The sequence below is a fragment of the Trachurus trachurus genome, assembly GCF_905171665.1.
Source record: "Trachurus trachurus genome assembly, chromosome: 1".
Taxonomy (NCBI): domain Eukaryota; kingdom Metazoa; phylum Chordata; class Actinopteri; order Carangiformes; family Carangidae; genus Trachurus; species Trachurus trachurus.
Genome location: NC_139891.1, coordinates 8,178,569 through 8,205,126, shown reverse-complemented (window position 1 = coordinate 8,205,126; position 26,558 = coordinate 8,178,569). Strand labels below are relative to the sequence as shown.

Below are 26,558 nucleotides of genomic sequence, written 5' to 3'. Positions count from 1 at the left end.
TATATAATACAACTCATGCATATACACTGCCTGTCCCAAAAAAAAAGTCACACTCTAACATTTTGTTGGACCGCCTTTAGCTTTGATTACGGCATGTATTCGCTGTGGCATCGTTTCAATAAGCTTCTGCGATGTCACATCATTTATTTCCGTCCAGAGTTGCATGAATTTTTCAAAGATTCTCAATGGGGTCAAAGGTCCAGTGTGTATAATGAGGGGAAAATAGTGTAATCTACCAAATGAACGTGAAACTCTTGAAACGTGCTCTCTGGTTGGCTGGATTTTGCATTCCGTACAAACATGGAGGGGCAAGATGGCGACACTCTCTAAGCAAGACCCTTGCTATATGTGAAAGAACAATTATAAGGCTATGAAAACCAAACGGATTTATAGCGATTATACACTTATACAGATATATTCATTGGTAGTATATTCAGATTTTGACAGTAAACCTTAACAAATATTACACACTGGACCTTTAAGGTCTGGACTCTGTGGTCACATTTCTTCCTTGAAGGTTCCCCACTTTCCTTCCAGTTTTTAATAATGCGTTGGACAGTTCTTAAGCCAGTTTTAGTCTCAGTAATCTCCTTAGATGTTTTATTTACTTGGTGCCAATAATTTGACCCTTCTGAAACAGATGAACATCTTCTCCCCGACCACAGGATCTGTCTTACATGGTTGTTTAAGAAATGAGACTGCATCAGTTAGGGTTAGATACATTGAAACATAGCTGAAACATACAGTAATTACCCAATGGGATGCTCTTACCTATTAGCTTAGTTAAATCCAAGTTGTGACTTTTTTTTGGGATGGGCAGTGTCTATCTGCTCTCTGTAAGCTCTCATGTTTCCTTGAAAACTCGCTTATGAAACCAGTGTGTGTTTGTGTGTGTGTACTAAAAGCTGCTACTTGTTATTCACCTTCATGTGACCCTGGTGTACTGCTGCCTCTCTACAATGTGAGAAAGAGTCACTTCTGGCTGAATGCTCGGCGTCTCACTCACTAACACTAAAAAAAATAAGTAGAAAGGAGATGTTGAAAAATAATGATGACTCATGACAATCACAGGAAAGCTGCACTAGTAAAGAGGAACAGTAATCACAGGCGGACCACCACTCGCACACACACACACACACACAACACTCGGCAGGATATTTGCTTAACCCTTATGTGGTGTTCGGGTCAAATTGACCCGTTTCAAATTTTTACTAAAAGAAAAAATGTACAAGGATACGACTTTTCGTCCTGAAAATCCATGGCCTTGGCTTATTTTATGTGAAGAACGTGTGAAAGAAAAAAAAAATATTGACATGATATGCTACAATACCCCTACGCATTTATGTCCTTCATAGGATGTTCGGGTCAATTTGACCCGGATGAAATACATTGACTGACAAACAGGCAGACACACACACACACACACACACTTACATGGACGCAGACACACACACACACACACACACACACACACACACACACACACACACACACACACACACACACACACACACACACACACACACACACACACACACACACACACACACACACACACACACATATACAAACACACACACGCACACATAAACACACACACACACTTACATGGACACAGACACACACAAACACACACACACACACTTACATGGACACACACACATGCACAGAGACACACACACACTTACATGGACACAGACACACACAAACACACACTTACATGGACACAAACACACACGCACGCACACACAGAGACACACACACACTTACATGGACACAGACACACAAACACACACACGCAAGCACACACAGAGACACACACACACACATACATGGACACAGACACACACAAACACGCACACACAAACACGCACACACACACACACACAGAGACACACACACACTTACATGGACACACACACACACACTTACATGGACACAGACACACAAACACGCACACACAGATACACACAAACTTACATGGACATAGACACACACAGACACAGACACACAAACATGCATACACAGACACACACATGGACACAGACACGCACAGACATAGAGACACACACACACTTACATGGACACAGACACACACACGCACAGACACACACACACTTATATGGACACAGACACACACACACTTACAGACACAGACACACAAACACGCACACACAGAGACACACACATGGACACGCACAGACACAGAGACACACACAAACACCCCAAGGCTTTACTATAGTGGATTTTTTACATACATTATAACTTTATCACAAAAAACGAATGACACTTCCATTGTTAAATGTGATCTAGCAGAGATTAATTGCAAACATGATTCATGTATGTTATCTATATTGTTTGGAACTGAGATAAAGAAAATATATGTTGGAGTTTTTTTATGTAAATATTTAGTTCTATATTTCTTTTAAAACCAACAATAATGTTCCGGGTCAATTTGACCCGAACAGTTCCAAAGGGTCCAAAATGTGAACATAACACAAGGGTTAACAGCTATACTACCAAGTCCGGCCTCAAAGCGGTAAGTGTCGTTCTCCGATTGTGGTCGCACTGCGAGTCCGTTTAGTGTGCCGGTACTCCGCGACCGGCCGATCACATGAAAGCGTGGGGGACTGAGCTGATGTGGTGAGCTGCAGCCATCTGCTGCTGGATGCTGATAAAAAAAAAAGAAGCGCTTGTTGTTTATTTGAAAGCGAAGCCGCGTCTGCTGTGACTCCTGGGCCTCCTGAGGTGTTTCATGTACAGGAGCCGCGTTGATCCTGTCTCATCATCTGATTTTCCTTCCCCAACACACTCTGCTCCCAGGGGATATCACGAGGAACACAGACACACACACACACACACACACACACACAGACACAGACACAGACACACAAACACGCACACAGGAAGAAATGTGTGTGCAGGTTCTTATCTCTGGAGTCTGATTGTGTGCTTATTCACTTTTTTTCCCCCCTAATATGAATGAGTTTTTTTATGCCTCTCTGTTTGAGTGTGCGCGTGTGTGTCTGTGTGTGTCTGTGTGTGTGTGTGTGCTAGGTCAGAGGGCTCACAAGCCTTTTCTCACTGCTATGTTTAGTGAAATAATGTTCTGTGCTGCTCCTGCCCCCCCTCACTCATTCACCTCACTCTAACACAACTATTGACTTGTTAAGTTACATGAATACAACATTGTTAACACAACAGACTGACCGCTCATGAATTACTGACACTATGTACAGACATTTCCCTCAGAAACGACAAAATAAAAATAAAAAGACAGTTTCACACAGTTGAGCTGATGCAGTCGACTGAAGCAAAGAATCAACAGGTTTCTGTCGAAGCCGACGGAACCAAAAAAGAAACAGCCTGATGATTGGCTCGCACAGGTCACATGATCTGTCATTCCACAGCCTCACTGCTGAACTTTCACTGCATTCAATTCTTCTAAACCAAAATCAATACACCGTGGATGATTATTATGAATTGCCAGGTTGAGAGGAGCAACAGAAGAAGAGAGCAGGAGAAGCTATAGAAGCTTTGATCAGGCTGTAAAATGCCTCCGTCTGCAATAAGAGTTTGATAAAGGTTTAAAAATTCAAGCTGGCAAAGACAAATGATCATATCTGCTCCGGCAACACAGGTCAAAACCGTTCCTCATTATGTAACGCAGCCCGGCACGCTTGTGTATGACAGAAGCAAAGGGAGTCATCTGTAGGATCAAATACAGTCTCCATCAAATACAGGGAGAGCAAAAACACACACCGGTTCCCACACACACACATGTGCACACACACACACTTGGCTGCTTTACTCACTGGATCAGCGGTTGTTTCAGAATCCACGCTCAAACTTTGCTGCTCCATGAAGAAAGAGACAAGAAAATCCTCAGCACTGCATGTGAGAGCTCCCCTCAGTCCACATTGTCACCAGCTGTTGAATGTGTGAGTGTGTGTACGTGCGTGTGTAAGTGTATGTGTGTGTGTGTGTGTATGTGTATGTGCACGCGCAAGAGAGACCAAGCAGCAAAGCTTGATGGCTTTCAAATGTCCAAACCACTACAGAATGTCGCTGTCGCTAGATTCCCCTTCCCTCTCTCTCTCTCTCTTTCTCTCATCCCCCTCCTCCTCCTCCTCCCTCTCTATCATCTCCCTCGCCCAGCCTCTCTGCTCCCCCGTCCTCCTCTCTCTCTCTCTCTCTCTCTCTCTGCTTTTCCACCCACCCTCGAATAATTTCTATTCCACCCACACTGCTGTGGGCTGAGAGACGCGCGCACAGACGCACTGAATGCGGAGGCACGGCTGCAGAGGGAGACCCCTCTGCCATTAAGGAACACACACCCACCCACCCACACACAACATTGGTGCGGTTGAATGTGTTCACCCCAAGCAACTCCTCTGTCATCTGCTTAGTATGCCCCACGCATGTCCGGGGGGGGGCAGAGAGTAAACTGACATTCATGACGGGCAGGGAGCGGGGAGTCGCGGGGTCGGGGCAAAAACAGGGAGAAATCAATGCCATGAGTGTAAAGCAATTATCTGTTGTGGCAGATGGAGAAAAGACACAAAGTGGATCTGAGTGGACGAGTGAGAGAAGCTTCAGCTGACAGCAGCACAGATGATCAGAGCAGAGCTGAGAAGCAGCTGCATTCCTCGACATGCCTTGACACACAGTGGAGGTGCTCACCCTGACACCGAATATTTTAGGTCGAAAATAATGAATTTGAAGATTTTCTTTTTAATCGCTCCTGTTTTGCAGTAGTTCTGTCTGTCCTCGCATCGGCAGAAAGCGATGAATGGGAGCGGACAGATCTTAGGCTCTTTAGGCTGTTTACATCCCACAAAACAACATTTCTTTTCCACAGACAACGTCAGATGGCCATTCAAACATACACTAGGGGTTTGTTTACTTCACGAAAGCGGACACATGTTTGTAAACGGAGCTGTAATACACAGTCTCGCAAAATCTTGCATAAGAGTCAAGTTGACGCGCTTACAATAGTTTGTTTACAACCAGGGCGAGCCCCGCCCCCTTGAAAAAACGGGAAATCAATCAGCCTATCGCGGTCTGAGTGGACTTGTTGGTCTGACAGAGACAAAACAGTTGGAGCCCTCCACCCGAAGCGCCCAGTAAGAAGCTGGAGACGGGGCGACTAAAAGGCGCTGTTCTCCCTTAAATACTAGCGTTCACCCTCAAAAACCGATCACATCAATGCAATGCAGGCTTCGGGGGCACGGAATTGTGCATGCGCATGTCTTTCAGAATAAAATCGAAGCCGAAGGTCTATATGATGCTAATGCCCCCCCCCCCCCCCAAGACATAAAAGCTAGTGGAAACACTGTACACCCAGGGATTTGTTTGTTTACTTCAAGCAAGCGGACATGTTTGTAAATGGAGCTGTAATACAAAGTCTCGCGGGAACTTGCGAAGTCTTGCGTGAGAGTCAAGTTGGCAGCTAACTATGTTTACAGGTCGTCTGAAGCTCCCATTTGTTTTATCAACAAAGGAAAATCAACTCAAAACCACAACGTCTTCGTAGCAGTTAGAGTAAGTCTGGATAATGTTTATTCTGCCTGTAGACATACTGAGCGCGTCAACTTGACTCTTGCGCAAGACTTCGCAAGACTTTGTATTACAGCTCCGTTTACAAACATGTCCGCTTGCTTGAAGTAAAACAAACCCCTGGTGTATGTTTGAATAGCCATCTGACATTGTCTGTGGAAAAAAAAATGTGGTTTTGTCAACAGCCTAAAGAGCCTAAGATCGATCTGCTCCCATTTATAGCTATCGTGGCGATGCGGGGACAGACAGAACTACTGCAAAACAGGAGCAATTAAAAAGAAAATCTTCAGATTCTTCTTTTAGACCTAAAATATTAGGAAACTAAAGCCCCAGGTTGAATTTGCCCGGAATTGTCCTTTAACACAGAGCATATTCCAGACCGGAAACAACTGCATTCACAGTTGAGCTACAAGAACACAAAGACTTTCACAACACAGCACTTTCAGGTCCTTGCCATGTGTTTTAGCCGGGAGAACTGAGCCGCTGTGGACAAAGGTCATTCATGACTTACTCCAGTCCAGGGTTACCATGGCGTGGACCCAAAGCCACCAGTTTATTTCCACTTGTTTCCAACACTGGTGTGAAAAGCACGTCTGACAGGGATATACTGGAGGGGAGACTATATTTCAGTGTTCCTTCATGTGAGGATCAGTTTCATGGTTGCAGCCAGTTAAACTCAGTGGATTGTCTCATGTGGCTCTGGAGGAGCTTTCAGAACCCCGATGGTGTGAGCAGGACAGAGAAGCAGCATCACAACACGGGAATGGAGGAGAAGTCCTTGGAGGTAAGAAATAGATAGATCATTTTCCTTTACTGTCAGTTGGACTGAAATTCTTTTTTGCATCCCTGGGTTGTTCATTTAACAACAAAATAATGAACATAACGTGTAGGACAGATAATCAAAAACAACAAAGGCCCATTCACAAGGACAAATACAACATATAGGCGAACATATACCACCTCCTACTTCTCTTTCATACAACCTCATACAAGTTTTACAGATTCATGACCCTGGATTCCTACTGCGATTAATTTAATGGTTCAGCAGTAAGACGGACTGATATACAAAAAAATCTTTGAATTTATTTTGTTTGAAAGAAGGAACTCTAGCACCTGTTTGAGGGCTAAAGTTGATATTCTCTATTCAGTAAATGTGAAGAGTCAGAGGAAACATTTCTGGACAACCTGATCATACTCTTATTATGGGCTCCCTGTGACCAATGTCATGCCTGATGAACAAAAAAGTTGTCGGTACAAGCTGTTTTTAGAACAGTGGAGCAGAGCCGTGAGCTGCTCAGAGCTACGCTACGGAGGCTCATGGGATTCCGCTCTGGTGGACAAGTGACCTGTACATTCACCAAGCTATGAGATAATAACGGAACATTATGAGACAGAGTTGTTTTAGAGGCAAATGCAGAGACTGTTGCCCCCGATGGGAATGCGCATCAGCGGCTTTGCATGAATTTACCTCAAAAACAACTCCATAGCGTAGCTCTGAGCAGCTCGCGGCTCTGCTCCGCCATTCTAAAAATAGCTTGCACCGACAATTAAAGGTAATGAACCTACCCCTAAAACTATAGGGATTATGGCAATGGGCCAATTTGCTAAAATGTTGAACTATCCCTTTAACATCTGTTACCCAATTACCAGTCTAGAAGAAAGTTCAGCATCAAACCTTTTCTCTTCTATTCCTATCACTTCTTCCATTGAAGTTTCCATACCTGTTCCGCTATATGTTTCTATATGTTTGTCTCAATATGTTGACCCTGTGATAGACTGGCAACCTGTCCAAGGTGTACCCCACCCTCCCCCTATGTCAGCTGGGATTGACTGCAGCCCCCCCCCCCCATGCAGCAGTTGTCTGTTGTCTGAACTGTAACTGACAAATAAGTGCAAATAAGTGCACTCCACTCCACTCCACTAACTCCTCCATAATGTAATCAGCCCATAACCATTTCTGTTTGGTTGGAAAATTAGAAAAGGGTAGCTGGGACAGAGGAAGCTCATATTAAGTTGTTTGTAGACTAAATCTACCCCCTCCCCCCAAAAATTGAATAGATGAATTATAGTCATGATTCCTAGAATAGTTCATATGATCTCCCCCCTCCCTCCACAAAAGGCCTTAGAACTGGGCCACAACCAGGATCCACTGTTTCCTGATCATCAAGCAGCTGATTTGACAGTCAGATCACACACAGATCTTTTTGAAAGTGTTTGTCCCACCAACATTTGAGCTCAACTGGACAGAAATGATATCCCGGCTAACGGAGGAAACAGAAGCCGTCAGCCTGTTTCCTGCCTTATTTGTTCTTATATTTGTGCGTTCAACCTCTCACTGACTGTTTGTGCCTGTTTTCATTTGTCGGTCTTGTTGGTCACACAGGTGGGACACACACACACACAATCACCTCGCTGTCCTGATCTCAACCTTCAAGGACCACTTTTGAATGGTGTGTGTGTGTACGTGTTAGCATCCTTTGAAATGGTTCATTCAGTTAGCATCATGTGAGCCTGTTTCTTTTCTTTTTTTTTTTTTTTATCTTGTTGACGGTGGTCTCTAAAATAGCTTCCTGTGGTTTGAAACATTAGCACATGTATTTTTTGAACAGTCTCTCTCAGACTGCAGGTTCATACATCACTGGGAAGTGACACGGCAGACAGACAGTTCATCACACACACAGACAGACACACAGCTGGAGCTGCAAATGTGTATAGCCTGACTTCCTTCCCTTTACTGCTGTCATAAGACATTTTCAGTTTTTTTTGTTTTGTTTGTTTGTTTGTGTAGCTATGCAAGTGAGTGTGTATGTGTGTGTATGAGCGAGAGAGAGTGTGTGTATTGTGTAATGGTTAAGTGCTACAATCAGACCCATCACAAGATAAGCAGCAAGTCCTGGCAGACATTCTCACATACATACAGACATAAACAGCACAGCCAACAAGATGGCTGAGGGGTGTGTGTGTGTGTGTGTGTGTGTGTGTGTGTGTGTGTGTGTGTGTGTGTGTGTGTGTGTGTGTGTGTGTGTGTGTGTGTGTGTGTGTAATTATAGTGCAATCAGGGTTGCGCGCACTGACTTGGAGCTGCAATGTGTTTGTGTATGTGCATCCTTGGCTCTTCATGTGTGTGTGTGTGTGTGTGTGTGTCATGTGTGCGCCTATACTGTATGTGCTTTTGTGTCGGAGCCTCACTAACGAGGGGAATGTCAGCTTATTGCTCATCAGACCTCATTAGAAGTGCAAGTTAACACTTCCAACCACCATCTCACACACACATATACACACACACACCAATGTCTCTGTTCTCCCCCCTCCCTCCCCCCCTCACAACACAAAGCCCTCTCTGTTTGTCGACATTACCACATCAGCAAGAGAAAAAGGTCTAACGAGCGGAAGAAAAAGGTGGAATAGAGGGGGAGGGAGGCGGAGGGCTGACGAGGAAGAAAGAGGAGAGGGACCATGGGATAGTGTCGGTCCGGCAGTGGGACAAAGAGGACATCTACCCCATGGATGGTATTTGTGAAATTTAAATGCCCGCAGAAATGCAACTGCAGATAGAATGTGTTGTGATCCAGATACACAGACATGGCAGCTTGGCCCAGTGTCCAGACATCTCAGATCCACTTTTTAGTAACTCCCCCCCCCCCCCCCCCCCCCCTCCCTCCCTCTCTCTCCTCATTCTTCCTGTTGCTGTCTGCTGTGCTGCCCAATAAAGGAAAAATGCCAAAAATGTATATTAGAGGAACCTCACTGCAGAAGCGACAATGCGGGATCAGCTTATCTGCTCCCCCGGTCGCCACTAAACGGCGGAAACATTTAGCTTTCGTGTGATCTCTATCTTTAGACCAAAACTAATGTTATGAATCGTGCTCACAGACAGCAGGACTCTGTTTTTGTCTCGCCAACCTTTACACAAACACAAACACACACTTCCTAGTATTACTATATTCACAGCTGGTCATCAACATAATGCTTCCCCTTGCCTCTTACACACTTGCTCAACCCTGGGCCTAAAACTGAGTCTTAACCATCAGATATCCTCACCATCCTTACTTGTCCTCACACTGTGAGGTTCTATATATAATTCAAACACACACACTTGATGAGAATAACACTCAGACAGAAATGTTTTTGTTGTTAGGTAGCAGTTTTATCACTGACTTCAAGGTAAAAAGAGCAGCTGGCAAAAATAGACCCTGGACTTGGAATGTCAAGTGATTAATAATTAATTAAGATTAATATAACCTTGTGCAAACCTGGGGGCTCTGGGGCATTTAAATCAGCAAACATGACAGCAGCCCCTTGTATCTTTCCCGTCTAGAGTACTAGAGCAGCTGCTAGAGACTTTCTTATTTTAAAATGTTGTAAAGCAGCACTAAATAGGCATATTGTTAGGGAAATCCCATGGCTCTCAACTGACTGGATAACACTCATTTCTCGCAGCTAAATGAGGAGAGAAAGCATCATTTCTGCAAAAGTGAAGCCACGCTGCTGCAGCTCTGAAAATGTCTTTTGGCTCTTTCTATAAGAACTCTGTGTCCACGGCTGTGTGTATGTTGCCACGGTGATGAGAGAGGAGGGCTTGACATGTCATGTGAGGATGTATGATGCTCATGAGCTGCTATTATTAGAGATGGATGGTGCACGTGTGGCTCAAATGTGATAAAAACACAACGGTCAGACAGAGCCTGAGCACTGCAATGACAAACAACATTTGTTAGAGCAGTGGTTCTCAAACTTTTTTACATCAAGGACCCCTAAATTGACCCAAATTAGATCACGGACCCCCACTGGACAAAATTTTGAAGCACACACCAGAAATACACAAATATTTGTTCTGAGATTGACATTGCTTTTTTAGTCAATGTCTATTCAACTTACAGTACCGCCAATGGCATGAATTTTTGGAAATATTAAAAAAAAAAAAGGGGGACAATTTCTCCAAAAATGTTAAAACATTTCTAGAAAAAAGTGGTAAAAATTCTCAGACAAAAAGAAGTTTAAAAAAAAAAAATTCTAGAAAAAAGTGATAAAATTTCTCAAAAACAAAAGTGGTATTTTTTTTTTTAAGTAAAAGAGCAAATTCTACAAAAAGTGGTAAAAAGTTATTTTAAAAAATAATCTAAAAAAAAGGTTAAAAAAAATTCTAGAAAAGTGGAATAAAAATTCTACACAAACAAACAAAAAAATTTAATAAATAATAATTTCTCCCAAAAAAAAGAAAAAGTTTAAAAATTCTAGAAAAAACTGGTCAAATTTCAGGAAAGAGTTGGGGAACCCCCTTCAACCCTCTCAAGGACCCCTAGAATATTTACAGTATAAACTGTGTGTGTGCATACAGTCCTACCTCCAAGTCGTCCAGGGAGCGTGCCAGGCTGAGCCGTTTGGAGCGTCCAAAGGAGCGTCTGGCTGAGGAGCGCTGTTGCAGAGGTGGGAACCCCATGGTCAGACCACGGAACCGACCGCCCTGAGAGCACAGAGACACATCGGTTCAATCCACACACTATAATGAAGCACAGTGCAGTGTATACAGTATACAGCCACAGGTGACAGTGGTGTCAAATCAGAGAAGCAAGCTGGCAGTGAGGTCGCAGGTCCAATCCAGGTTAAACAAAGTCACTTCCATCAGTCTTATTGCATTTTAAATCAGTCAATATTAGCTCCTGGCAGTTATCCTCAGGTCAGACGGTGTCTTTGTTACATATTCTGTCCACTGAAACAAAATTGGATAAGACAGCAAAGACAGACAGGAGACATGGGGATAGAGAGTAGCGACTGCTCTGCTCTTGAGTCACCCTGATGGGTTTATTATATTTTAACTGTCAAATGTCCCCTCCTGTAGACATCCAGATAACAGTTCCTAAAACAATCAAGTCCTTTTTTTTATTATTAAATATACTTTTAAATATACTTGTCTCTTTATGTGTTTATGCAAAAACAAACATATTGTTGCAAAAATTTCAACACTGGACATTAAAAAACATGCACAGCTAAGATGTAATCAAAGACCACCTACGTTATCTAACATACTAGTATTCGGTGTCATTTTTTGTTATAAGTACAAGGCATGTTTACAGTGTTGTTTACACTGCTGCTGGACTGTGGACTGTGTTAAATAACAACCATGGCAACCAGCAAGTCTTGAGTCTTCTCCTGATAATACCACTGTAGGGGATTCATAGGGATCTGGACAGGTTTTACATCAAAGGAGAACAAAACACGATCGAACAGGTGTCGATCAAACAGCCTGTTCACAAACAGCATTCCACCATTTCTTACACCCACATGACCAGGTTCTTGCATGTGTGTATCTGTGTGTGTTTGTGTGTGTGCAACAGGCCCTGTTCCTGTAGAAAAATATGAGTATATGTCAGTCAGACACAACAAGCCTATCCAGAGAGATGTTCAGCTCCGCCTTTAGCTTCCCTGTTCCACATGCGTGTGTGTTTACCAACGGGTCCTTTTTTCCACTCAAATGTTAAATTCCTCATGTCAGACACAGGCATGTACAGTCCTGTGATTTTGCCTGCGGTACCAGGTGGTACTTTAGCTCACCCCGAAGCCACGATAGCACAGACACACACTGACACACAGTGAGGGGACGGACATCATAACAACACTACTACGTGTAAAAGCAGCATGTTGACTGCATCATGGTTCAGGTTCTGATTTTATTGTGTCAACTTCTATTTGATACTTGGAGAAACAAAAACACATACAGTCCATTCAGAAAGTATTCAGGCTTCTTCATTTTTGCTAAAAAATAAATATATATATATGTATCAAGGCCTCAATGCTCCATAATGATGAAGTGAAAAGACAATTTTACAAATTTCAGCAAATTTATTAAAAATGACAAACTGACATGAGTATCCAGACACTTTGCTTTAACACTTTTCTTGATTATCTTTGGGATGTTTTACACCAAGACTTGAGCCCACCTGTACTGAAGGGCCATCTCTCTATTTTAGGCCCCTGTCTAAGTTTTTTGGCATGTGACTGCAACATAACACAATATGGAAAAACTGAAGGGGTCTGAAAACTTTCTGAATGGACTGTACATATGTTTTCAAGACTACTGCAGTGAGAACCAAGTAACTGGAATGAAATGAAAGCGGGCCAGCTGCTCTGTGATGCCATAAACTGTTGACCAAAATGGGCAGGAGCAAATTAGACACTGGGTCATCAGGATTTATTGTCCATCAAACAGTGATGTAACCACACTAAGTAGAGCAGTAAACCAAAGAGGATAGTTGTGCGTTTTCCCTCATAAATCTACAGTTAGCCTTGAAGCAACTGTTGTTCTCCCATCTTTGGAGAGCAGGAGAGAATACTCTCCTTCTGTGTCCCCTCTAACTAATGCCATTTGGCTAAATCTCCTTACACTGTAGCAGAGAGCATATATGGACCCCGGTTGATTAATGAGTAATTAATCAATGCTGACAGGTCCCAGAGGCCAAGTTGTGGTGCATGTTGAATCTAACTGGCTGATTAAGAGCAGGTCTTGTTCACGTTTCATCAGGAGATGACCGGTGGTGTTGCCTGGATACTAAGTCAACTCTACATCTGTGTATGTGTGTGTGTGAGAGAGAGAGAGAGAGAACACAGATTTCAACAGTCCACTACATACATGGATAGAAACATTCATGCATGTAATCAACTGCCTCTGTTTGACCTGATCAGTTCAAGTCTCATTGACGATGTTATTGACACTTGAGGTAAACAAAGAGGTTTTTACAACAGGATGAGATCTGGATTAAAAAAGAAACTAGAGAATGCATTTCCTGAAGGAAATACGGGTGAATGCTGAAAGCTGGAAGCTGAAGGAGCTGAATTAATTGTTGAAACAATGCTGAATTAAGTTAAGAAACTGCTGAAGAAATCTTGACAAGGTGAAACAATAAGAGTAAAAGTAAAACATGTAAGAAGGAGGCTGTATGAAATGGTTGGAAATTACTTGAATTGTTGAAGATTAGTATGAAGAAATTGAAAAACTGAAGACTACTCAAATATATTTAAAACTGACAGCTTGAAAACATTGTTGAACCATTACTACATGGATAGAAACATTCATGCATGTAATCGACTGTCTCTGTTTGACCTGGTCAGTTCAAAACAAGTCTCATTGATGATGTTATTGACACTTGAGAAATGATCAGATGTGGATGTGACTCAGTGGAGCTGGGTTTGTTTTGGGTGTGGCGTTTTCAGAGGAACGTCTGAAAGACCACATTTTAGAGGGAAACTGACTCACAACTCTTATCTGTGCTGTTGATCCTGTCGCTTTCTCACACACACACACACACACACACACACACACACACACACACACACACACACACACACACACACACACACACACACACACACACACACACACACACACACACACACACACACACTTTCACTATCATCAACTCATTGACATAATGCGTTATCCTGAACACTAACAGAAACCATTCCTATGGCTAAAAAAAAACAGTGTTTGTCTGTGGGGTTATTTATTCAGGTTCAAATCCCACACCGGAATATAAAAGCTAGCCCAAACAAACACACGCACGCACGCACGCACGCACGCACGCACGCACACACACACACACACAATCAAAGTCTCAGAAAAAAAGGAACCCTTCCTGTTTATATCAACACAGCTGTCAACATAAAACCAAGGGCACACATATACAAAAAACACTTGTTTCTTATAAACAGTAGCTGCTCCAACAAGGACTGAACAGATACTTCAAACTGAGTCAGAGTCAAAACATCTGATAGAACATATTATCTTTTTGATATAACATGAAGAATCATGATGATAAACCTGTCACATCCATCACCATTCAGCTGCCTGCTTCTTCATCAGCCTGTTTCTGAGGTTTGTTCTAATATGAAGTTTCCTGATCATTTCTGGCCCATGAATAAACCATGGTCATATCATGTTCCCAGATGAACGTAAGGGACGTAAAACTGATGTAAAGAGAAGGGTTAAAGAGGTTTAAATGATGAAACATTGCCACCATGTGGCACTAACAGGAAATTTGGGATAACTCCTCAAGACACTGCATGGAAATAGTGTCTATGTAATTCTACAGTGAGAAAAACTAACAAAGCAAAGCTACAGCTACATTTGTCACAGCAGAATCAGCATTTTATCTTGACTCCCAGTAATCATGTCTTACCATGACATTCTCCAAAGCCCTGCGTCTCCAGTCTGAGGACATTGTTCAGAGAGGTTAACATCCACCTTCCTGCCACTGTCACTCTCTATCCTGCCCCTGGCCTCGCACACACTTCCTCTGATTGTCCCTTGGGGGTCCCTGGGACCCTGTCCACTGGGAGTTTTCCTGGGGGAAGCACCTAGCCCTCCTTCAGTGTCAAAGAAAACAAGAGTCCATCCACCAGCACCTTTGTAATATGCAAATGTAGGCAGTAATGTAAGCAGACGGACGCAGCGGATTCTGTATGAGCGTCTGACCAGGCTGGTTCTAGAGCAGTGAGTGCAGATGGAATCCAGTCGGGCTGGATGTATCTCTGTCTACCTGTCCCTTTCTTTTGTCTGTAAACAATTACAGCCAGAATGGCCTAAAGATCACTGTTGCAGGAAGTATGTCCTCACAAAATAATGCAGCCAATTGATCTGTTCATCTTAATGTCATTTAATGTCATACATTACTAATGTAACCATTTCAATCTCCACAACATTCATATGTGATTGCAAAACAGACTTAATTCAACAAAAAACACATATTAAGGCATGTCCAAACTCAACACATTAACAATACCATGATACCATTACTGTTACCTCAGACTCATAATGCTAAGAAACAGGTGGTTTTCAGGTGAAGGCAGATGTCGAGCTAATGCATAATACATGATCTGATACTGGAGGAGTGGGGATAAATAACTTATCAATCCACTTGTGTTAAGTCTGGAGCGGGAGCCAACTGGGTGTTCGCATTATTCAACACAGCACAGGGAAGTTGGCAGAGGTGAATGTTGTTCATTATACATTTTTATGAAACCACTGAAAGTTAGAGAGGGAAACCTAATTCAAGTACTGAATGGGCCTTGGGAAAGAGAGGGTGGAGAGAAGTGGGATGAGCACTGACGGATTTATAGCCTCAATAAACTGTGGTTCTTGGACACACTCTAGCCAGGGGAAATTTCCACAGCAGGGGTGTGTGATGAGAGAATCTACCTGCTGCCCGGCCTTCTCATCTCACGGTCAGTTTTGACACAACTCTTCCAAAAGCCCCACACAACCCACAGACACAGTGTAACACATCAGTGAATGCTCCATTATGGAAAGTCTGAGGACAGAGCGGGTACAGAATCCTAAAAATAAAGTGAAGCTGATCATCAAATCAAGGCTAGCACTAATTAAAATACTTCCATAGCTTGGTCTTTACCTTTTTCTCTCCCTCCTTTGCATTCCCTCGTTTCTTCTCTCTTTCCCCCCTCTCTGCTCCACTTCGCTCCCTGTCTCCTGCACCGAACAGCTTCTTGGCCCACTCGTCTTTGTGAGCGGCCAGCCGGTGGGTGTGGGTGCTGGGATGTGACTGAGGAGGAGGAGGAGGAGGAGGAGGAGGAGGGGGAGGCTGGCTCCCTCCAGGTGGTGGCAGGTGGTCTCCGGGGGCCAGCGGGGCCCGATAGCGGTCGGCCGGGATCTTATTCATGGGTGGGGGCAGGGTGCTGCAGTTGGCTGACGACCACCCGTCGGTGGATTCGGCGTAGGACTCCTGGTCGCTGCTCAGGCCCTGGAGGTGGCTGTGGTGGTGCTGCTGTCGCCAGTCTCTCAGCACATGGACTGGGAGCCACCGCTGCGGCTCCACCCCTGCTGCTGCTGCTGCTGCTGCTCCTCCTCCGGCCCCCCTCTTCTCTCCTCCTCCCCCCACGGCTCCTCCCCGCTTCCCCGGCGAGTAGTGGTGAGGGTGGACTCCTCGCGAGTGCCTGCCGGGGACGTCGGGGTGAGCCAAGGGGAGAGGGTGAGGGAGGTCGGCCAGGTGCGGGTCGTGACGGTAGTGGCCGTTTCTCAGAGCCGGCGGAGGAGGGGGAGGGGGCGGGAGAGAGGCGGCGGCGGCTCCGAGGGTGGGGCTCCACGCCTGCTGGGAGGAGGGCGGGCTGTCCCAGTGGCGCGGCCCCGAGATGTGGTTGTGATTGGGCGGACCTCCCAGGTCCACCAGGAGCACTCTGTTGCTCTTCTCCTCTGGTAAGAAGTTGCCGATCCCGCTGTCGCTGTTGCTGCTGGTGCTGTGGTTCTGTTGGGCGTCGTTGTCCGGATCGTGGAAGGCCCGGGCCCGAACCCCCTCGATGTTGTCCCCCATGTCCCGGTAAAGGACGGAAACAAACTGGAGGAGAGGCTGAGAGCTGGGAGGGAACTCCAGGCAGCCTCCTGTGTCTGGGTCAGGTGTGCACTCAAAGCCGAACCTCATGGCCACACCGAGATGAACCTGTGGAAACAGCAGCCAGGAGTCAGTGGGTTGAGATCTGCTGATGTGTCACTATTTCTTCTTTATGCTCCATGAAAACATATTTGATGATGTGATTTGCCAAACTGTTTCTATGTTTGTTTTGTTGTTGTTTTTCAATTGTGTACTTTATGTGGACCTACTGTGCTGCTCTCTTGGCCAGGATCCCTTTGCAAAAGAGATTCTGAATCTCAATTGGATTATTCCTGGTTAAAGGGATAGTTCAACATTTTGGCAAATCGGCCCATTGCCATAATCCCTATAGTTTTAGGAGTAGGTTTGTTACCTTTAATTGTCGGTGCAAGCTGTTTTTAGAACGGTGGAGCAGAGAGGCGAGCTGCTCAGAGCTACGCTACGGAGGCTAATGGGATTTCTTGGTTTCCCTCATCAAACTCATCAAATACACAATCCAACACTCCAATGAATGTACAAGAATACCCACGGACCATCTTTTTGTCCACGATTAGTTTTTTCATCTTTAAGAGCAGTTTAATGTTCCCTGCACCCATTGCATTTATTTTAAGTGTAAAATCCCGGGTCAATATTAACAAACAGTGGGAAATCAACCACCTATATAATAATAATAATAATAATAATAATAACGATTATATCCCTGTGTCTCTCCACACCTGGTGGTGACAGAGGTCTGGGTCCACAATGAACACGTGACAGGAAGTCCTTAAACCGCCCTCGTCATCTCGCCCGTAGTTGAAGTGGCGGTCGTCATGGTCGTCTGTGGCCTGCATTGTGACCAGTCCAAAGAATCTCCGGTCGTCAGGACAACAGGCACTGAAGGCTAGTTTCTCTGCAGGGTAGGTGGCCAGGACCTGACCTCTGTCGCTGCACAGACGCACACTGTCATGCATAACCTGGTGAGATATGATTAACGCTTGTTACTACACAATACCAGGGACAATAATAAGGCAATGGAGAATACTGAATTCTTCATTATAACACATGAATACTCATTAGTATGTAGTTTATAAATACAGTTAGTGCTTATCAATGATGAGTAAAACATTTTTAACTGTGTTTATAAATTGCATACTAATGTGAGTATTCATGTGTTATAAATGATGAATTCAGTATTTAATGCTTAATAGTGTGTACTTATTATAAAGTGTTACATATACTATATTATAGTCTCATATTATAGTTCAGTATTGTTGTATTAGTGGATTAAAAAACATAGATCTGATGGGTAATAAAACATTTGGTTCCACCTTCATAAGGACCAGTGAATGGATCTTTTGCTCAGCCCTGAGGCGTCTCATGCTGCCTCTGATGGCCTGCAGACTGTCAGTCTCCAAACTTGTCCCAGTGGAGGCCAGCTCGATGGAGCCCAGATAGCCAACAATCATCCCCACATTGAGGATGCCTTCACCGGACTCCAGGCCCAAGTCGCCTCCATCGCCTACGTCCACGTCCACGTCCACGTCCTGCTCCTCGTGGGGGTGAAGGTGGAGGTGACGGAAGTCTGAGTCCAGGAAGACCGAGTCGTCGTTCAGAACTTGGACCATCTCCTCCTCGGAGAGCAGGTTGGGATTGCTCTGGGAACGGGAAGGGTTCCGATACGGAGGGAATTCAGGATCAGACAGCGGCCGGGGCTTGGATGATGAGCTAACCACGGGCCTCTCCTTGTCCGAGCTGCTGGAGGAGTGGCTGGAGTTCTCAAAGATCATGTTAAATATCCCTCCAGACTGCAGCTCTGCCACCACCTTCTCTGCCCTGTTGATGCCCTGCTGCTTAGTATCCAGTTTGGGTTTATACCACCCCCCACGAGCCCCACAGCCCGACCTGCTGTTATTGTTGTTGTTAACCCCGTTGTCGTAGAAACCGTCCAACTCATCATCACTGGAGCACGAGTCCAAGTAAGAAGCCGCCATCACGTTGCTGCTGTGATGGCGGCCTCCGGCGGTGCGTTGGTGGTGATGGTGTCTCCTGTGACGTTCTGCCTCGGCGATAACTAGTTTCAAAACGCCAGTGCAGCGGCCAATCAGCTTGACCACGTCCTCGTGTGACGCCTTGGACACGTTGATGTCATTGACAGAGAGGATGTAGTCTCCTGAACGTAAGCCCACGTAGTCGGCAGGGCTCCCTTTCAGGATGCAGCTGAGGACGCATGGGCTTTGTCCTGACAGCGTAAAGCCATACCCTGTCCTCCCCCTCGCCACCTCCACAGCACGGATACGGCCCGGCTGCATGGAGGAGGAGGAGGAGGAGGCCGGGGGAGGCTGAAGCAAGTTCAGTCCACTTCCACCGCACGGACGTCTCTTGGATGATGTATCTGCTTGCCTGAACATTGTACCAGGGAACTTTCTTTTGTCGATTGATTAGTTTCAATTAGTCATTATACGTCCCTAGGCTCTGCTCGAGCAGGAACGTAGGGTACATCCAGTGTCCGTCTTCTTGTCAAACAGCTCTGCTGTCAGGCTGCTATGAAAAAATGAGTAGCAGTACTAAATGCAGCAGGGGAGTGAGAGTTTGTCCTCAGTTCTGGCACGGTCTCGCTAGCCCTCCCATCCTGGTGTCACTCCTTCTTCCAGTTCACAGGCAAGTTACCTGCAGTAAAACACAACACAAGTCAAACATGAGGGGCTACCGCTCCTTAACATGCTCTTGTTGTCTCTACCAGAGTGTTATAGGGTTAGGGTTAGGGTTGGGGTTAACTATTCTATCATATTTCTATTCCATATATAGATCACACCTGAGTGGTGACATAAAACAAGCCCTCATGTTTATAAAATCACCCACAGTGTTCAAGCAGTTACTGTACTATTGTGTGTATTGCTAATCAAGGGACTCTCCACACAGACAGAGCCACACCTGAGCAAGGAGGAGTTAGTGCAGCTCTGTCCAATGAGATATGCTTTCTATGTACAGGCGTTTTCATACCTGAGGGGCAGGTAAAATGAGACGGACCCAGCCTACTTACAGTAGCACCGTGACACAGGTGAGTTCAGCTTCTGACTTGTAAACATGCATATATGCATATCTCTTGTGTTTTCTGTCTGTGTTGAACCAGTCTTTGTTCTAACAGAGCCGCTGAGAGAACCTGAGGAGAACTTCACCGTTAGCTGAGATTAGCTGACGCGTTACCGTTAGCTTAGTTAGCTCTGCATGCTAGCAAAGTTAGCGCTAGTTGGGTTAAGTTCGCCGGTGGAGGAAATAAGCGGCCGTGTTTCTGTCACCCTCCGTGGACTCATGCATGCTTTCTACTGTCAATTCACGAGAGTTAGGGAAACTTTTTTTTTTCCTTGCCGTGACTTGCCGTTCAAAAGCTCATCCACCCTTGCTGAAACAATAGCCCCGCCCCACGTTTTCCACATCTTTGGAATGTCGGTCTGTAACTATGACAACGGCGGTGTACACAGACTTTCATAACCCGTCATTGGTTTGCGGAGCTGTCACTCAGCGGCGGCAACAGTTGTGCAGACAAATTGACAAAAGTTAGATTGAGAAATCACAAATAAAAGTAGCAACAGTTGCCGATTCCACAGGTGTCAAAAGTTAACGGAACTGTGAAGGCCCGGCCGCCTGAGCCCGCTTATCTAGTAAAAACTAGTTTTATTGTCAGAAGAGAACATGTAGCTAGAGAAGGGTCTGATAGCAGCGTGCAGCGGGAAACGACACAAAACGACAACATCTGGCTAAAACAGTTGTAAAGCAGGGACAGCAAAGTAAAAAAGGTGGATGCAGGTTTTTTTTTTATGTGCCAGGAAGATGTTCGGTCCGGCGGATTCATTTAGCAGATGATTTAAAATGACTTACGTATCGGTGTCCGACGGTGATGCTGCTGGGGTAGTTTCCATAGTTCTGTAGCTAGGGTCAGCTAGGTAAACTCAGGGACGATGGGTAAACAAAAGGAAAGGCTGCACCATCTGGCGAAGTAGCCATAAGAGGAGGAGGAGGAGGCGGAGGAGGAGGGGGGGCGAGGGGGGAGGGAACAGTGGAGGGGGTGTACAAAGAGGGAGACCTCAAACAGATGACAGATAAGTTGTACAGTCTTCAATTAGGGTCCAAATATCGATTTTCCCAGTGGCAGAGAGGTCCCTGAACTACACCACAGCTACAGCACAGACCTGTCCCTGGCACGAGGCAGCAGCAGGGCGCAGAGCCACAGACACAGACAACTGTTGCTCCACAGCCAAGTAAAGTAAACAGACCTGCAGTAAGCAGTAAAACAAGAAAGAAGATCATCTATGTACACTGGCATGCAAAAGTTTGGGCACCCCTGGTCAAAATTTCTGTTAATTCGAACAGTTCAGCAAGTGGAAAATAAAACTATCTCCAAAACGTATAAAGTTATGACACATTCCCTTTACATTTTAAACTATACAGTATATCTTGTCTGATACCTTGGTCAAAGTTATCTGAGCTATCTCCTGGGTTTCCCATTCTTTTTAAGGCTGCTGCTTTGTTTCCCTTTTTCACTCTAAAACTGTAGTAAACAAAAATAATACACTGATACTGCTTAAAATATTGCAAAAGAGTACTTTATTTCTTTTGGAGATCATTCTGTTCACATGAACAGACATTTTATCCAGGGGTGTCTTTTGCATGCCACTTATGCATAGTTGAGGTTAGGCTACATGTGTATGCTTAATTTTCTTCTGTCGAACACATTGCACCTGTTGATTTTTTTTTTTGTAACCTTAGTTTCAGGTGGTGGCTAATGGAAAGATCTTATTAAAAAAAAAAAAAAAGTTTCTCATATTACTTTGTTTTGTAAATGAGAAAATGCTGTTGAGTAAGTCACAGATGGGGTGATTAAGCCTGATAAGTTATTAAGCATAAGAAGTGGTTTCTGTGTACAGTTAATACCTGTGCCATCCTGATTTTACCTCTTTACCTCATGAACCATATGGCAGCTGCTTAGTAATCCTGTTAATACCTTTTAATCATGAACTACCCATCTTAATGGGAGCTGTAAAACAAGGAGCTATGTATGTTTTCATAGTGTGTGGTCCATAAAAGAAAATTGCAGACAAGCTGAGAAGGAAATTGTACTAAATGTGATAATTTGGACATGTTAAACATCAGTTAGCGTTACAGTTAATGGTCTCATACCTGGATGCAACTATAATGCATGACAACAGACCTTTAAACGCTCTGTGGTTTCTCCCATGCAGCTCAGCTTGACCATTTGCTGCCTGTCTGCTTAATTTGAGCTGGCTGGCCACAGCTTGTTCTTTCTGGCAGACAGGAAGATAAAGCCGAGCGTGGCAGAACATTTTAATGGTCGTGGCCTCACCGGTTGATTGTGTTAGAGACACACAGTGAATCCTCAGTGTGCCAGGCAGTCGTGTTTGTAATATCATTATCTGCAAACGCATGAAACGTCCTCCACTGGTTTGTCATCACAGCTGCCAAGGAAGGAAGGAAATCATATAATTAAATCACAAAGCACAACATAAGTTTAACATCTTTAAATAATTTATTCATTTTGACAACAGACCATATGCAGTGATTAATCTCCTTAAAATATTAAAATTGACTGAAATACACACTCTCTTTATACAGGCAATCGTTAAAAAAAACAAAAAACAAAGGATGTGGAGGATCCAGACTGAAACAGCAACATGAATCCTCAGTCTGTGCTTCTTCCATTATCATCTCCGGAGAATTATTGGACTTCAGGCGTCACCAAACTATTTTTCATAGAAAGGGGAAGAGGTATTCTTTTAAAGGCATTTCTAATTCACAGGGCAGTGGAGATAACGGGACACAGAGAAGATTTGAATATGGCCATTCTCAGCTTTTTCATTCGACCAGAAACAGCGACCACACTGTCCTGTGAGTCCTTGCATTCTTCAAGTGGAAGAAAAATAAAGTCTTAAAGGGAAGCATGTTAAATCAGTCAAACATGACCTTTGTCCAGGATCTCCACGCCCATCTCCCAAAACCACAAAAGATTTCTGGGTAATCGCATTACCCCCCGCAGGGATCATCACTCAGTCATTTGCCCTTCTTATGCCAGGGGGAAATACTAAAAGACAAGCAGAAGAGAATGTTGTTTATCCCATTAAATAATTTCCTTACACATAAGTGGTGTAGGGCAGACAAAGGTTCTCCTCCATCATCCTCACAGTACAAATCTAAAATTACTTTAGAGGCTGTTGATCTTCTGAGAAAAACACAACTCTTTAATCTGCTTCAGAGAGGCCTCACATTGGAATTTCAATAACAGCTGCAAAGGACAAGTCATTTATTGTGTGAATACATTTGAACATGATCAAAGGAAACCAGTCACGTTGCCTTTAAGGGTTGGAAAGTGGTCACAATTTAGCATACAAATCGCTGTGATGTTTACCTTTATGTACTGGAGGATTTGCATATCAAGAAAGCATCTAACATCAACATGAGACTTCAAGTTTTTTAAGTGCTAGGTGTATTTAATATTCTGCACAAAGACAATGAATGATGAAATATTTACCAATCTTTAACTGAGACAAAACAATATTTAAAGCTCAACAAAAACAGAAAAAAAACAACAACCTCCCACCGTCACTTCGCTACACTTCCTTCGTCTGTTGATTTGTCAAAGCTGCTGTTGGTCGCTAAGGTTTACACGGCTCCCTTTGGATTCTGTTGCATCTCTTCCACACAACAGTCATGGCAACCGTAACCCACGGAGATACAGTATTAAGGATTATGCAAGAAAATGCTAAGCATGCTTTCAAGCTTTCAGTGTACAGGACATACATATAGTCAGTCTTTCTAAGGCAAGTGTATGTACAGAGTCACAACGGCCGGCACACTCCCAGGCAACTCAAGGTCAGGTCTTCAGCTCTCGTAGCGTTCTGCTCATTCAAAGATATTTTTTTTTCCATTTTCTGATCATGTACATGTGCGTGTTAAGACAGACAGAAAAGAAAATGGCATCACATTATTTGTCTATTTAAGATCTCTCATCTTTACACAGCTCTTATTTTGTCATGCACCATGGCTTCCATATTACTTTACAATTTGTTTTTTTTGTACAAGATACAAAGGTAACTCCATTTAAACAGGACTGTAAATTACTTCCAGTCTATTACAACAATAGTCACATCTTACATCCTGAGAATTGGAAAACTTTTTTTTTTCATTTTTTTTTTTTTAACATGAAATCAATAGGTGGAATCATTCAGGTGCACTGGGGAGAAAACAGGATTTGACTGTATTCAAAACAGGAAACGGACTAGACAGATAAGCAATATCATAAAATCATAAGGGGAAATGGATCTCCCCCCCTGCTACTGGTTAAAAAAATAGATGACATCACTACAATTTTGGTATTTTTGTCTTTCAGGGGTGGATTTATGGGCCCGTACACTGTTAAAAACTATGTATCAAACGGAAACGCAGCAGAAAATGAGATTAGTTTTCGATGGACTGCTCTGTGTGTACCCGTCTGCTTCTGTGTGCTCTCACTGCAGATGCAGGAATTCTAACAACTTGTTAAAATGGGTGAAGACAAGTTGCCCTTTCTGTTGTGCAACACCCACCTGCTGCTTGTCACCATCAAAGACTTGACTATGCTCTCAGTGATCATCCTCACACAGCATTTAACTACTGTGTCAGAATGACCACCAGTAACAGAATAGAAAAGGTCTTGACAACATAATGCAGGCATGTCTGACCCCTCTATATGTCAGTGTCCTAACCAGACCTCAAACACTAACAAAACGCACTGAAAAATAGATGCAATTTTAAATATAGTAAATATTTTCTATTTTTTTTAATCTATTACTTTACTGACATCACAATACTCAAGCAAGTCCTCACAGGAAAATTAACAAATTCAATTTTGTGTTTGATTAATCTTATCTTAATATTTTTTGTTGTGAAATCAAGGTGCTGGGTAGGAGGAGGTGTTCAAGGTGCTGCCACTTGTCTGGAGGAACAATCTGTGGGAGGAGCGGTGGGTCTACCAGCGTCCCGTTCAGAGACTAATGTGTGGGTCACATGATGTACACCCCAAAACTGACATGGATTCAGTTCTCCCTCGGTTTGCTTTTTACCCTCCTTCCATTGAAATCTTAGTGACTTCAGTAGTTTTTATGTCAGATCAGTGAGAAGGAGACAAAAAGGTGGGGGAAGTTTTACCCCAAACCACCTCAGCTCAGAGGAGAGGTATACACGGAGACCTAATTTCACGCCCTACCACATTTCTTGCCCTAATCCACTTTCCTCCCCATGCCTCACTCCCCCGGGCCCCTCTCTCTGTGCCTCCATGTCCATCTCAGTCTGCTGCCTTCAGAGAGACGTATCCTGGTGGATTGACTGCAAACAGCCCAGCAGCTGGTAATACGGGCTGCCTGGAGAGGCCACGGTCTCAAAGACAGACTGGAAAGCCCTGCGGTCCAGCTCCTCGTCAATCTGGTGTCGGTAGAAGTCCATGGCCACCAGGCAGAACAGGTTGACGTCCACCACTTCACTGGAGCCCATCCGGCTGATCACGTGTGGCAGTCTGATCGAGACGGGGGGGGGGTTAAGGACGACAGGCCACAGCTTTTGGTGAAAATAATTTTGTCATGCATTCAAATCTCTATGCTACTAAATACGACAGTCACTCAGGGGTTGCATAGACTAGTCGACTTTACTGCTCCCAATGATGTTTTCAGCATGACATCCACTAGTCGCTGATCACATTTTCTTCCCTAATTGTTTAATGGACAGTAGGCTACAGTATTTTCTTTTGCACGTGTATACGTTACCAAAAGAAAATACTGATTTACAGCTTGTTGTTTATACATTCAGATTGTTGCAAAGCATTTCCCTCCTGTGATTTTATTTATGACCGGAAAAATATGAATGACGTCATCAGTGACTAGTCGACGTCAACTAGACTTTCATGACATTAGAGTCGACTTTAAATAATCTTAAATCATGCCACCCCTACAGTCACTGTCCCGCTTATGAGAGCCGTCGTTATGTGATGTAAGGATACAAGGCTGAGATCCACTGGGAAGTGGAAGCAGAGACAAAGAAGCAGGAGAGGCTCCACATGGCCATGGCCACTGGTGTCCGCTGAGTGAAGTTGGACAGGGACAGAAGCACCCAGTCTCGCACCATAGACGACTGACCTGTGGCGTGGAGTGTCTGGAAAACCTGGGGAGAAGCAGGGGAGGTGGGGGGAAGTTAACAATCGATGTGTTTTTATTGGTCTGGCAATAAGACACTGCAGTGCACTCATTCCCTGATACAGTCACTGGCTGCCTGTGGTCTTTCTTTTTTAATTTTCAAGTCCATGTTGTGGAACTTGTCCAATTTCTGCTAAGTTGCCATGCAGAGACAGATTTCCTGTACATAGCTCTCTACAGTTACAAACATTAGTACAACTAATGATAGCCGTCGTGTCACATGCCTGGGCAGCAAATAGAACCACAAGTCTTTGCCCCAGCTTTATGTTGTCTTGACAACCCTTTGTCTGCCTGGACAATAAGAGAGGAGGCTTGTGTAGTCAAAACAAAACTAACTTTACTGACACTGGACTTCATTGAAATTCTCTGATGCTCCTTGCAAGAACCAGACCACCAGTGAGACTAACAC

General features: G+C 44.2%; 2 protein-coding genes across 9 annotated transcripts in view; both read right to left on the bottom strand.

Moving 5' to 3' along the window:
• The window catches only part of rgs12b (regulator of G protein signaling 12b), a 54,486-nt gene extending 33,562 nt beyond the window's left edge, over nucleotides 1–20,924 (bottom strand). For all 5 annotated transcript variants that reach the window (XM_083973665.1, XM_083973666.1, XM_083973667.1 and 2 more), the window contains exons 1-5: nucleotides 20,793–20,924; nucleotides 18,245–19,583; nucleotides 17,651–17,890; nucleotides 15,963–17,003; nucleotides 10,904–11,023 (exon numbers count right to left, since the gene is read on the bottom strand). In XM_083973665.1, coding sequence (XP_083829791.1) covers nucleotides 10,904–11,023; nucleotides 15,963–17,003; nucleotides 17,651–17,890; nucleotides 18,245–19,324 — 2,481 coding nt within the window. In that variant the 5' untranslated portion in view covers nucleotides 19,325–19,583; nucleotides 20,793–20,924. The remainder of the gene's footprint in view (nucleotides 1–10,903; nucleotides 11,024–15,962; nucleotides 17,004–17,650; nucleotides 17,891–18,244; nucleotides 19,584–20,792) is intronic.
• A 2,269-nt stretch (nucleotides 20,925–23,193) lies between these two features.
• Nucleotides 23,194–26,558, bottom strand: part of htt (huntingtin) — a 43,471-nt gene continuing 40,106 nt past the window's right edge. For all 4 annotated transcript variants that reach the window (XM_083997275.1, XM_083997277.1, XM_083997276.1 and 1 more), the window contains exons 65-66: nucleotides 25,957–26,117; nucleotides 23,194–25,476 (exon numbers count right to left, since the gene is read on the bottom strand). In XM_083997275.1, the coding sequence (XP_083853401.1) occupies nucleotides 25,263–25,476; nucleotides 25,957–26,117 (375 nt within the window). In that variant the 3' untranslated portion in view covers nucleotides 23,194–25,262. The remainder of the gene's footprint in view (nucleotides 25,477–25,956; nucleotides 26,118–26,558) is intronic.